A 13,823-nucleotide genomic window follows, 5' to 3' on the forward strand; every position below is an offset into this window, starting at 1 on the left:
TTTCCCTCTAGGATTCCCTGCTCACAATTACAAATGGTAGTTTACCTTTAAGTGACTGTAGTTAATAGAAAAAGACGACGAGTGTTTGGTGTTAGGTTAGCATCGGTGCCAATATTACTGCAAGTTGTGTGCTTCTGATCGCTATAATTAGAGTAGTTATTTCAACACATGCTCTTCTGTTAGCTTTCAGCATTCATTAGCTTAACCTACTTCAATAAAAATGACATTGCCAGTTAATATTAACTGGTAATCACAGTTTAAAAATAAGATATCATCCACAACTGTAGGATTTGTCATGGAGCAAAAAGAAGAAGACTATTTGGTCCTTTCTTGTACTTAAAATGTGCCATGCTTTACTTGAATTTCCAGTCACACCAAATATTTGTTTGGTCCACCAGTATTTGTAAAAGAGGGGATAAAGAGTTACAATGATAACAACCCCTTATTATAAGCCAATGTAATATTATCAAGTATTGAAGCTGTTATTTGGGGCAAAACAGTTACATATTGTTGCTTTCAACAATATATAGAGGGTTTACGCTATTTTGCGTCAACTACCATTACAATTTACGGACATCAAATTGGTGGGCAAAGTAACTACGGTTCTCCCTCAAGACCAAACAATCATAAACACATCTGCCTGACCTGAAAAAATTATGCTGCGCTTGGCAATTCTGCTCCAGGTAAAAAGTGGAAGCCAACTGATACATACAGGAATCTATTTTTCCCTACAGCTCTACTGGATCTACTGGATCTGGTGGGTCACTGCCACATTTTGCCCCATTAACAGGTTGTAACGAAAATAAAAAAATGAACAATTGGCACCTTTCACTCAATCTGCTCTAAAAAAATTGGATTGATGGATGGATGGATGGATCAGGGATAGATGGAAGTAGATCGATGTAATTATAAACAGATGGATAGATAAATTGGTGGATAAATTGACCATTGTATAGATTAATAGATTTACAGTATGTGTGAATGATGGGCGATAGCTAGATTAGGGCAAGATAGATAAGGGATAGAGGGTTGGCTAGTTAGTTGGTGGATGGATGGACAAACAGATCTGAACCAAAATTTAATGGGTTCATTCTTGTCCCATGTGCCACCCCTCTACAAATCATCTACAGTCCAATCATTTTTATGTAATCCTGCTAACAAACCAAACAAATAAAACGGTGTTCAAAACTTCTTTTCGCCTCACAGCATTCTATCTTGGCAGAGGTATGTCTGTTGTATCAAATACTCAAGAATCATGTCTTTTGTTGTGTTCTTTTACAAGTGCTCCAAGACGTGTGGACGAGGGGGTCGCAGCCGAGAGTCATACTGCATGAACAATCTGGGCCGGCGGCTGGTGGACAGGGAGTGCGGCGAACACCAGAGAGTGGTCACAGAAACCTGCAATGACCAGCCGTGTCCCAAGTGGACCGTTAGCGAGTGGAGCGAGGTGGGGACATTACCATTAAGGTGCAGCTAGAGTTCAGTGGTGGGCATTTGGTACCTGGGCCTTCAGCCCGACTCGGCCAGTGCTATTAATTCTGAAGGCCCTGGGAAGATTAGATTGACATAGCAACACATAAAGGCTACAATCAGATTGGACTAATATAAAACATGCACATACTGGAAGCAGTCTGCAGCCAAGAGAAACAGTTAGAAATTAATTAGTTTCATAGAAGAAATATTAGAATGTAGGCTGTAAATGTGCTTGTGATAGTGATTAGGCCTTGCTGGTCCTGATCACTCCATTGCTAGTTACATTTCTGATAAAACCTCTATGGTAATTTTAGCTGGAGATTTTTCATTGACACAGTTATGTTGATTCTCTTCCACTATCATGACATCACCCATCCTCGTGGGCCTCTAGTGCCTGGTGACGTGTGGTAAAGGGATGAGGCACAGGCAGGTCTCGTGCACCGCAGCGGCCAGAGAAGAAAAGCTGAGTGAGCACTTGTGCGACCCGTCCAGCAAGCCACCCTCCGTCTGCAGCTGTGAGCTGCCCGAATGCGCATCCTGGCAGGTCGGCGTGTGGGGAGTGGTGAGTACGCACACACGTACATACACACGCGTATGCACACACAGGTTAGATGCACACACTCTCAGTGGGTAGACACGTGTAAGGCTTGTCTGAGGAAATGGTTTTCATGTGTGGCTCGCAGTTTCGCAGCCAGATGCTTTAAAACTGTCTGCGTATGGACCACAACAGCACACATGCACATACATGGGTCCCACTTTGTAAAATCTCACTTATTGTCAAAGTGCAGTCAAGCATATGTTTTTAGTTTGATATTTTTTTATTTATTGAATAAAAAAAGCATTGCAATGCTGCACAATATAGTCATAAATTGGCACCCATTGTAAATTAGAAAAACCTCACGGCACACCACCAGCCAAAAATGTCATAAAAAGTAGGAATATTGAAATAATGACGATCTCACAAATGCCATTTCGACTTTACGACGCATCGGTTAACACCCTTCTCTCGTTGCACAGCTGAGCTGGGTGGCGGCAACAATAAAGGCACGAAGCACAGATTTGCTGCTTTAATGGCTTTATTAGCTCCTCTGCACATTCGACGTCAAGAGGTCCTGCGCTAATCGCTACTCTTCCCCGGTCACCTTCACTACACTTGCCACTGTAGACACTCGCACCGGCGCGCACTCCTTCCTCCTTCGCAGTCCCGCCGGACGACGCCTGCGCAGTCCCGTCTCACTCACACATCGACGCACACGCCCACACACACTGAGCTTGCTGTCACAATCACGTGGGACAATACCCGTAACAGAAGTATTTCGCCGTAAATTTCGACTTTAACGGTGAAATCCTACTTACGCGGAAAATCGTGTTACGTCGCCAGCGTAGTAACGGAACTCGGTCGTAAATCGAGGACTTCCTGTAATTTTATGTCTGTCACTATATGTCCCTGGCATAGATAGATTCACAAAGAGGTATTTTTAATTAATAAATAATAATTTTCTGACAGATTAATTGAAGTTGGATCATTTCCTGCGGCACCCTGATAGTCTGTCACACCACATTAGTGTCCCACGGCACTCTGGTTGGGAGTTGCTGATGTAAAAATAACTGTGACAATGGATGAATGGATAGATCAATTATTGGATGCAAGCTAGATTGGTGGATGGATAGGTGGTTGTATGGATGGATGGAAAACTGACGAGTGGATCGATGGTGAATGGACGATTGGTGGAAAACAATGCAACATACTTATTTGAGCATGCACATCATGTACACATCCAGGAGTGACTCTTGTTCTGTGTGTGTGTGGTCACTGATGGAACATGGGTAGACGTCACGTGACAGTGTATACTTCAAGATGTTGTGTGTGTGTGTCGTAATGTGATACACTAAAGAGTTACGCAGCGTTCTCTGACTCCAGCTGCCATTTCCTCAAACGCCGCTTTCCCTTTGCCCTCATATCCTGTCAGACTAAACCTGAGCCACACACACACAAATATATTCCCATACATTCCAAGTTGTTGCATAGCGACACCACCATTGAGGTAAAGCACAAACGGACTGCAACCTGTATGAGTCACTTTCGTCATTCATATTTTTGCTTCATATATGTGTCTGTAAACACAGCCATGCGTGTGTGTAATTGTGTCCCCCAGTGTGCAGTCACCTGCGGCCATGGCTACCAGATGAGAGCAGTGAGGTGTGTGTCGGGGGACTATGGCAACACAGTGGACGACAGAGAGTGCAACGCTGCAGCCAGGCCCAGAGACAGTCGGGTAAAGACACACAAACACACTGATTTCGGTCTTATTTTGGTAGGTTTGTACTTCCTATTTTTGTCCCATTCCAATTAAAAGGAATTTCTCGTGGATATTATGTGTTTGTGATGTTAACAATAAAGTGCACTGTAGACTGCTATGCTCGCTTCTTGCGCTAGCCGCTTGCTAGCTAGCCAAGTACTTGTTACTTTCCATGGCATTGATGGTTGATCTCATTTTAGACTTGTGTGACAGTTAGGTTAAAACAAATATTCAGTGGTCCCTTGACTCACGAGTTAAATTCGTTCCGAGACTGAGCTCCTAACTTAAATTAATTGTACTGTATCTCGAACTGTGATTTAGTCGCAGGGCGGATGTTGCGGCTTTCTCTACCACTATCCAGCAGCGCCGTATTTAAGCTTGCTTGTATCTCAAATTTTTGCTCACAACACAAAGCAAAAAAAAAAAAAAAAAAAATCAACCGAGCAGTGGTTCGTACCTTGTAAAACTCGTAAGTCGCTGCACTCCTAAGTAAAGGTACCACTGTAAACTTATTAAAGTTAAGAGAGTTTAGTAAACTAGTAAAGTTCTCCTTCTACTTGCATGATGAGTAGTGATGTTAAAATGTTCCTTAACATATAGTTTGCAATAGTTTATGATGGTGGCGATAACGTTGTAACTCATTCAGATTGACTTATTTTGCCACTTGGGGGCAGCAGACATCCTGTATACAAATTTCATTGTTCTCCATAAACTTGATTGACACAGAGTTAACATTAGCAAAGATTTAATTCACCCCTTTTTTATTCTTATTGTATTTATTTTTTAATCCACAGTAAATCATTGTAAGCCCTTAGTGTGTCTGGGAAGGCAACCATACTCTTGTTTGATGTTCCAGTTAAAAAAAAAAAAAAGAAAAGTGATGTATGAGGATAATAATAATAATAATATGTTTGAAGGACTGCGAAATGCTGGCGTGCCCTTGGGCCTCTCCAGTCCAAAGCACACCACCACCTGACAACTCTGCTCAGCTCCGGACACAGTGGAGATATGGCTCCTGGACAGTGGTAAGGATGCAAATATCACTCATTTACCGCAAATCACACTTTTTGCCTTGAGTTTGATTGTATAGAATCAAAAGGCTGTGGGACAAATATTAATATATTATTAGTATTATAAATATTCTTGCGCCTCTAATTTAATACACAAGAAGCCACGGAGCCTGAGGAGAAACAACCAATCAGAGACAGAGGCCATTCCGTACGAGGTGTCAATCATTTGTCGCACACTTGCGGGCAGATTTATCATGGGCACACCCCCGCAGACTAGCAAAGTAATACTTCTAACGAATAACATTTAGTGTTGTGGTAACACTCCTTTACAAATAAGGTGCGTTTCTCCGGTAACAAGGCATATGACAAATACGCTCAGTATAAGCCAAGTGTACTTACAAGAAGTATAATTTAATACTTTGACGTACGAGTGCCCCAATTTGCGAGTATTTTTAAATTATGAACCCCCCATTTTTTCTTTGTGTTGAGAGCAAAAATTTAACTAGTTGCGAGTGAGCTTCAGAGACCACGAGATGGTGAAAGGGAACACCACAACATCTGGCCACCATCAGTTCACATGGTTACCTCGCAGTGGAAGTACAGGTGTCTGTTGTGTTTTGTACTCGCATTTTCAGTTTTTTTTTTGTAGATCGTTTGCTAAATATCTTCTTTCTAGCGATGTGTCCTAAGTAAGTGAGTGCTGTGAAGAAGACCTGGATGATGGCCATTGAATTAAAGCTTGAAGTCATAGAAAAACATGAGTGAGGTGTGCCTGCAGTCAACTAGGCGAGGTAGTACGAGTGTCGTACTTTTACGATATGTACTATATTGGACCCCAACTATATGCACGGAGTAGGGACTGAGCCTGACCACAAACAGTGAAAATTTAAGAATATACACTCCGTTATAATTGCCATAAAAACAAAATCTGAAAAAAAACACAAATAAGAGGGGGTGAGGTAAAAACAAAACTGAGTATGTGGGGGATTGAGTAAAAAAAAAAAAAAAGTGAACAAGTGGGGGTTTCTGTGAAAAACGGAGCAAGGGTTCCCCAAAGATTCTGTGATTAAGTGAATACATGAATGCAGAGAAGCAAAAATGTGGGGGTCCACTGTATATTGAAGCAGGAAGATTCGATAAAGGCTATAATGCCAACTAGGACTCGCCCTCTCAATCCCCATTAGCTAGTCGTGTTGACAGTAAAAAATGGCTTCAGAATCAGAATCGAATCATTACTCCTTGTACTATATCAAAATAAAAACGTCATTGTCCAACAAATGAAAAATCCAATTTGATTATCTGAAAACTGTCCATCAACCAGAAAGAGAGTATGCCGACGCGTTTTGGCTGCCGCTTCTCCCTCCAGAAAAGTTTTTATTTTTAGTTTAAAATGGCTTACTTTGACCAGGATCCCTCGCCGTATGATGGCCAAAAGTAGACTCCAGGTTTTGCACCTATATCTGTGCCGTAAAATGCACTAATCCACGGTCCATGACAAGAGCTACCTAGCCAGCTAGCTCTTGTCATCTGCTGCTGTGTTGGCTCTTGCACAACTTTCTCCCATTCATTCTGACACGGTCGCTGTCTGCCACGAACATCCGTGCAGTTCATCATGCAGCTATCGGTTGCCTCCTTCCAGGGAGATAATCGTCTCAGTGGAGATGACAACGGCTATTTGCGTCTATGATCCATGATCAAATACAGGAAATATACTACTGTACAATTGCACATTAGTGCAGAAACGATGCGCAGTAAGTCAAAATCGCGTCGACCATAAACCAAGGCTAAAAGCGTGAAATATTTGGTATTTGCTGCGTGGAAGCAATCGCTGCTCTTATCAGAATAAAGTAGTATGATATTCTAAGATTCGTTCTGACTGGAATCCGAAAATACTCATTCGATGATCACTTTTCCACGCCCATTGGAATCCCAATTCAAGTCGCCACCCATTCATGAACAGCCCTGATGCCAGCTAAGGACGTTCAAAAATGTATAAGCTGTCCATGAAAACATGGAAAAGCAGCTGAAAGAGTTTAAAGTGTGGTGAAAAAGGCAAAAACAGTGAAAGAAGAAAGATTAAGGTCAGTGCAAGTGAAGTGAAAATAAAACGCAATTAAGGGATTAAAACAATTTTTTCACATTCTATTTTATTATTGCATGTTTTACACAGTACTATTTTATATTTGCTCATTTAATTAACTTGTTTTCTTTTTGCAATGATCAATAGAGAAGGCTTGTTGTTTTCACTCAAGTCTCACACAGTTTGAAGCATCTCAATGTTAGTGGGCGCAAATGAAAACCACATCAACTCAGTGCCAGTCTTCTACATTTGAGATTGAACGCCATCTGTCAATCTCACTTGACTGTGTGGTCTCACCGTTGCACCACACCACACACATTCTCCGAAGCAGTGGCACCGATATGCAAAGGATTTTAACACGCTTGTTTTAGCCAGAGCCATTTGATTGCATGAGATATGCGTGCCCTCGCAAATGTTTACCGTGAAGTGCTGTCATCGTACGCTGGAGGGTTCAACTGGCGGGTTGCGGCGTCACGCTGCCCCTGCACCCTACTGAGAGCTGTTTCTAATACTTTTGAGTTAATTTAGCAATAAATTCAATGTAAGTCTTTGCTAATAAATGCTGGGTTGGGCGGTTTTGGAGAACACAGGGAACCCGACCAATAAACAAATAATGAAGCCAAAATGCTTAACATGTTTTGAAAGATGTCTTCTAATGGAGCGCTTCTAATAATCAAACGTAGCGGTGAGTGATAATTCATAATTCGTCTCGGTAGAGCAAATTGTACTATTTGTCCTTAAACCAAATGGAATGGTTGGAAATCACAGAAGGTTAAAAATCAGTTTGCCATGTGTTGATGTTTTGCTATTTTCTTATTGGAATATTTTGAGTGAGTCTAAATAATTTTACCCAAAACAGATGCTTTAGTATTTGTTATTAATTAACTACTACTACTGAGTTTGCTGGGACAACACACTTATTCCCACAATTTTATAATCATGGGTCTGCTTGTGTACCCCCCATTGAAAGGGAAATGGGGATGGTCCTTGAGATGTGCTTGCGGGTTGTTGAGGCAGAGAATATGTGGCAGGCAGTGACGAGGACGGGCAGCTGGCTTGACGGTGAGGTGATAGAGATCTACTTGATGAGGGACACAGAGGATACACTGAGGACAAGGAGAAACACGAAGGTCAGAACGATAGCAAGGAATAGAGTAGCTTACTTTGAGACTGAGGAGCCGTGGTACAGCAGTAGAAGCTGCAATACTCTGGCGAGAGTTTCTGGGATCTGGCAGGCTTAAATGCAGGTGATGATGAGGGGTGATTGATGACAGGTGCGCGGCCGAGGTGGTGCTGATTACTGTGAAGAGAGAGAGGGAGGGAGCGAGAGGAGCGCAAAGCGCCACACAGGCTCCAGCTAAAGGACTGCATGGCACAGTTAATGACACTTTTGTTGCATTTGTCTTCTCTGTCGTCGTCGCCATCTTCTCCTTTTTCTTTTGTTGTGTTAATTGGCGGCTTGCAAATTTAATTTAGCGCTTCTTGAATCAAAACACATACGCTCTGCTTCCGTCGCCTTCGCACGCGTCGATGACGTAACCACGTTGTGCTTGTCCGTCAGCTTCACTATTTAACTCTTTCCTGCCATTAACAGGCAGTTACTGTATATACCAATAGTATCAAACTGGGAGGTCTGGCAGTGAAAGAGTTAAATAAGTGGATCCCTGAGGCAGAAAAAAATCGTCAAGCATTTTTTTCTACTCGAAATACTTGAAACATTCAGGTACTCGTTGCAGCCCTAATGCTGTTTAACTCATCTTTGCAGCCATATATTCAATTTTGAGATTGTAACTTTTTTTTTTTTTTAAAGGAAAACTCATTTTGTAGACCCAGGTTGTTGGCGTGGTAGATGTTAGCATGCTACCTGTAAGAATTTCAATTTCGTTGGAGCCATTTTTGCTTTTAATTTGTTTAGTTATAAAATATATATATATTTTTTCCGTTGTATAATTTCTATAAAATCGTGCATTTTTAGACCGGCTATTGTTAAAGACGTAACACGACATAGTAACAATGACTGCGTCTTCCCTCCAGTGCTCTGCAACCTGCGGCAAAGGGAAGCGGGAACGCTACGTTAGCTGCAGAGACGCCCAGGGCAGCGTGGCTGACGAGTCCTACTGCACCCACCTGCCCCGACCACCAGAGACCTCTGCGTGCTTCAGCCCATGTGGCCAGTGGCGGACCGGGGAGTGGTCTCCCGTGAGTGATCCGTCGGCTTGCTGTGTCCAATCAGTACAGATGTTTTTTTTCTGCCATGGAGATTTGCACTACTCACTCCCATTGTTCACATCAGGTCTAGATGATGTGAAAGGGCCAATGGTGTGTTTGTTTAACTGGTAGAGATGACTTTTTTGGGGATGTCTTCTAATCAGTCAGGATTCATGTGGGATGAAGTCAACTTTATATATAAAAGGTTTGGTCTGTTGATTCCTGACTCATGGGAACAATTGATTGAAATCACAAACAGCACAGTGATGACTTTCTCCTTGAGCAATCATGTCACTGTCATTGCCAATGCAGCGGGTTACTTGGCTGACATACCGAAGCTGGCCAATCAATACTGATTACAAAATCAAAAAAAAATCAAAATAATGCCCATCCAATGTAGAACTGACATAGTAACGCGTAAATTTGACCCACGGTTTTAAAATGTGGATTTACAGTCGACAGTAGACAGTACAGTGGTATAGCACGTCTGCTTCACAGTCAAAGGTTCTGTGTTTGAATCAGCTGAGTGTTTTATGCTAATCGAACACTTTAAAATTGTCCATAGGTGCAAATATGGCTCACAGTAGAGAGGTCCCTGGTTTGAATCTTTCAACATGTTAAGCTTGGTACACACTTAAGGATTTTTTTTTAATCTTAAGAGATTGTTCATCTTCTAAAGACCCCAGACATGAAGATGAAAAATCAGGCATTTGATCATACTGTATGTGGTGTCTTTTGATAATCTGAACACAGCATCAAGATTCTGTTCCACAACCGATCTAGAATCTATTCCTCCAAAGACAGAAATTTGGCGTGATCTAACAAAAACAAAGAAACGTAGCAAAAAATGGGAAACACAAGACGCAACAGGGAAGAGGACACACGAGAGGAGGGAATTTTTTTTACTGAAAAATCCCAAACTAAAAAAAAGAAAAGACTGTGGAAAAAATCTCGGAGACAGCGTGATAGCAGACTTTTTGGGGTGGAGACATTAAATAAGAATTCTTGGGCTTCCCACAGCTCCTCGACTTGGTCCTCCATTCCTGAGGCCCACCAGACTTTTTATTTCAGGTAGGACATGTTTGTTTTTATTTACGTCCCTTTCCTTGCTCCTCAGTCGGGTCACTTCTTGATTGGCTACATTCTGTTTCTCGTCACAATTCACGCAGTCATTGGCTTTCCCCAGACACATGAACACTTTTGGTCGTAGGTATTGAAAACGTTTACACATATTTAAGATTATTGGCGCTGACCCGTTTCATGCTCAGTTATTGGGACAAATTCACCCGTAACACAGGATAGTCTTATAGGATAATTTCAGTTTTATAGGATTCTTTTATAAATCAAAAAATAATCTAGCATTTGTTATCTGTGGTTGGGAAGGGGGAAAATCTGGACAAAAACAGTTTGATTATCTTTGTGTGTGTACTAGGCCTCAGGTTTATTAAAGAATTTGACTTCTCAGATTGTCAGTTGGTGTGACTGAGTGTGAATGGTAGTTGTTTGGTTATATGTTTCCTGCGATTCACTGTCGACTTAACCAGGATGTACCCCACCGCTTGCCCAAAGTCAGCAGGCTCCAGTTCCCTCAAGAACCAGAACAGGTTACGCAGTATTGAACAAGTATCAATGATACAAAGGGAAAATTGACAGTTGGGTCTTTTCTGTTGCAGTGTTCAGCGACATGCGCCACCGGAAGGTCCACCCGACAGATCCTGTGCTCCAACTACCACCAGCCTGTGGACCAGTCTTTCTGCGACCCAGACGAGAGGCCTGCGACGGAGCAGGAGTGCATGACTGTGCCCTGCTCCTCGGTCTACCACCGCCAACGCATCAACGACCAGCCGTACGGATACCCCAAGGACCCGGGGCGCCACCCCGGCCACAACAGCTGGAACGTGCCGTCAACGGACAACCAGTGGAGGACCGGACCCTGGGGCGCAGTATGTACAGCCTGGGAATTGCGGTATTTGGTTGAATGATGCCATCTTGTACTCATATGATACGATTGTCCTGCTGCGCTGGAGGCTATACAGTATACTCCACATTCTCTACTTTGCTGCAGCTCTCCGTTTTCTTGCTGCCCCCAGTCTCTTATGTAAAATCTGAAATGGCAGAAAAGAAACGCATACTGTATGCTAATGTAAGCTTGCTGTGGCTTATCTCCAGAGGCTGCCGTGTACTCCAGAGCCTCCACTAGGAGCCGACCTATATGGATTTTGTTTAGGCTTATGCCGATTCCGATATTTGGCAGAATAAAATTCTGATAACCAATTAATCGGCCAATTCATTTAAACAATATATAATCAATAAAATAACTTATTTTTGGGTCCCTTAACACTTACAGCAATAAAGATATGAATTACAGGCAGAGCATTTGACTGTTTTTCAATACATTAGTATTTGTTTATAACTGAGAGAAAAATCTGTGAAAATTGGACGGTTTCTTTGGCAATTTTTTTGGTTTGTTTGATTGTTTGAATGTCAGTATCTTTGTCTTATGTTGTAATGTGTTAATGTGTTAAAAAAAAACAAAAAAAACGGTAAAAGTATCTGAGGATTTTTGCTGATTTGAAAAGGCTAATATCGGCCAGCTGATTATTCGGTCGAGCCCAAGTCTCCACTCAAGCGCTCCGTTTTCCCACTGCCCTTAGTCTCCTCTCTAATAAAATCCGAAATAACAAAAATTATCATAAATATCCTAATGTTAGCTTCTCCTGTGACTGTGCCTTAGCTTTGGGCACTGTTGCATGATACTCCACAGTCCCCACATTGATGCAGTGCTTCATTTTTTACTGCTCTCAGTCTCAAAAAAAATCCCAAATACCCCCCAAAAACCAGCCATGCAATCATAACCTAACCCTGTTGCTGTCCCTTCGATCTTGACGCTGCTGTATTATTCTCCACAGTCTCCACTTTGCTGCAGTGCTCTGCTTTCTTGTTACCCACAGTCTCCTGTTGAATAGAATCTATCCCCTGTAGGGGAAGCCTGAGCTAAAAATAATTTCACTTTTTCCTTCCTAATGTCTCTCTGTATGTTTGTGTCAGGGAATTTGTACTGCTTTTAATTCATCTTGATGCTGATTTTTTCCACATTTTCCCCACCTAACCCTCCACTCTGAAATATCACCGATGATGGCGCTGAGTAAAAACTTCTGTTCATGCTCACTCGCTCTTTAACATCCGTGGTCAAACATTTGGAATCGTTTCTCAATGTAATGCAGTCCAAAACAACACGTGCTTATGCATGAGACACACAAAATGATATATACATAAATAGTTTACTGGCACTAAATATAAATATTAATCATCCCTGGCATAACAGAATACATTTTGATGACTCATTCCCTGGCTGTGCATGTTGGTATATTAATTACGCGTGTGCGTCACCTGCCGTGTGCTCCTCAGTGTTCCAGCACCTGTGCTGGGGGCTTTCAGAGGCGAGTGGTGGTCTGCCAGAACGCCGACGGCCACAGCAACAGCTACTGCGACGAGAGGGTTAAGCCGGCCGAGTCCAAGAGCTGCAACTCGGGGCCGTGTCCTCTGTGGAACTACGGCGTCTGGGGAGAGGTGAGCTTATCTTTTTGGTTGTTTTTGTTTTGTTTCACTGAACCTTACTACACTCTCCACACCGCTGTTCCATCCTTATCCTCTATTGTGTCTCTGTTGTGTCACACCAACATGGGAGTTCACCAGATCCTGATTTAAAAGCATATCATGGATCGAGTTTTGCACAAGACTGAGGGTCAATCTATTGATTTGAATCAGATCTGTTTACAACAAACAGGGTGCTTTCTTACATTCGGTGTGTTTAGAAGTCCACACACACCAACAATCGGCCCGAATTTGCACATTAAAAAAATGGAGAAATTAAGGCACTCTCATGCCCTTGCATGTGGGCAAGGAGATCCACAGTCGCCCATCCACTTTAAGACGTTTATTGAACAGGACAAACAGGCAGACATACAGTAAATGTGAAATGAGAACACTCGCGAGGAACAAGTAAAAGACCCTCACACTGACATAGCCGGCCATCCCGACTGGCTCCAGCTCCTGATGGCACTCACTAAGCCACGCCCCTTAAAGGCACACATCAACACACAAATAATTAGACTTTACAGCGATTTGATCTGTTTGATCGGTATTGGCCGATAATTAGCATTTTTTGCTGATCGGCCGATCGGCTTTCATGTCACAATTCGCCGATCCGATCAGTGACGCAAGTGATCGGCTCCGCAAAAGGCATTTAGGCAAAAGCTAGTTTATTTTTAGCCTTGTCACGTGTCTTGTGGCGTAGTACTGTAACTATCTGACGGGCAATAAAGTTGTTTTCAATCTTGTCAGTAAAAAATACGCTGCGTCTCAGACAATCAACACATAAGTTATTTACAGTCTGTGTACAACTGAAGTACATCGTGGGGTACGTCATTTAAATGCTTCAACACAACAAATTTGATCGGGTACCTGAAGAATGTACACAAGGAGGAGCATGCCGCATTCAAGCAACGCAGTGTGGGAGAGAAAAAAAGGAAAACCTAAACAGTTGCAAACTCTGGACAACACCCGTCCATATAGCCGGGACAGTGAGAAAGTTAGAGTAAGCATGTCATTAACAGTATTTGTTTAAATAATTTAATTGCAATAAAGTAATTTAATTACAGTAAGTTGGCACCCATTATTTCTGTAATGTTGATTTGACCTAATCTTAGGTCAGTGGCCAATCCTTGAATGCCGAGAGGTCATTGATGTTTT

General features: G+C 42.3%; 1 protein-coding gene across 2 annotated transcripts in view; it reads left to right on the forward strand.

The window, feature by feature from the left end:
- The window catches only part of LOC133478113 (A disintegrin and metalloproteinase with thrombospondin motifs 20), a 125,797-nt gene that overhangs the window by 76,653 nt on the left and 35,321 nt on the right, over nucleotides 1-13,823 (forward strand). For both annotated transcript variants that reach the window (XM_061773735.1, XM_061773736.1), the window contains exons 21-27: nucleotides 1,283-1,447; nucleotides 1,865-2,035; nucleotides 3,630-3,749; nucleotides 4,691-4,798; nucleotides 8,898-9,062; nucleotides 10,745-11,014; nucleotides 12,480-12,641. In XM_061773735.1, coding sequence (XP_061629719.1) covers nucleotides 1,283-1,447; nucleotides 1,865-2,035; nucleotides 3,630-3,749; nucleotides 4,691-4,798; nucleotides 8,898-9,062; nucleotides 10,745-11,014; nucleotides 12,480-12,641 — 1,161 coding nt within the window. The remainder of the gene's footprint in view (nucleotides 1-1,282; nucleotides 1,448-1,864; nucleotides 2,036-3,629; nucleotides 3,750-4,690; nucleotides 4,799-8,897; nucleotides 9,063-10,744; nucleotides 11,015-12,479; nucleotides 12,642-13,823) is intronic.

This window comes from Phyllopteryx taeniolatus, chromosome 5 (assembly GCF_024500385.1).
Source record: "Phyllopteryx taeniolatus isolate TA_2022b chromosome 5, UOR_Ptae_1.2, whole genome shotgun sequence".
Lineage (NCBI taxonomy): Eukaryota > Metazoa > Chordata > Actinopteri > Syngnathiformes > Syngnathidae > Phyllopteryx > Phyllopteryx taeniolatus.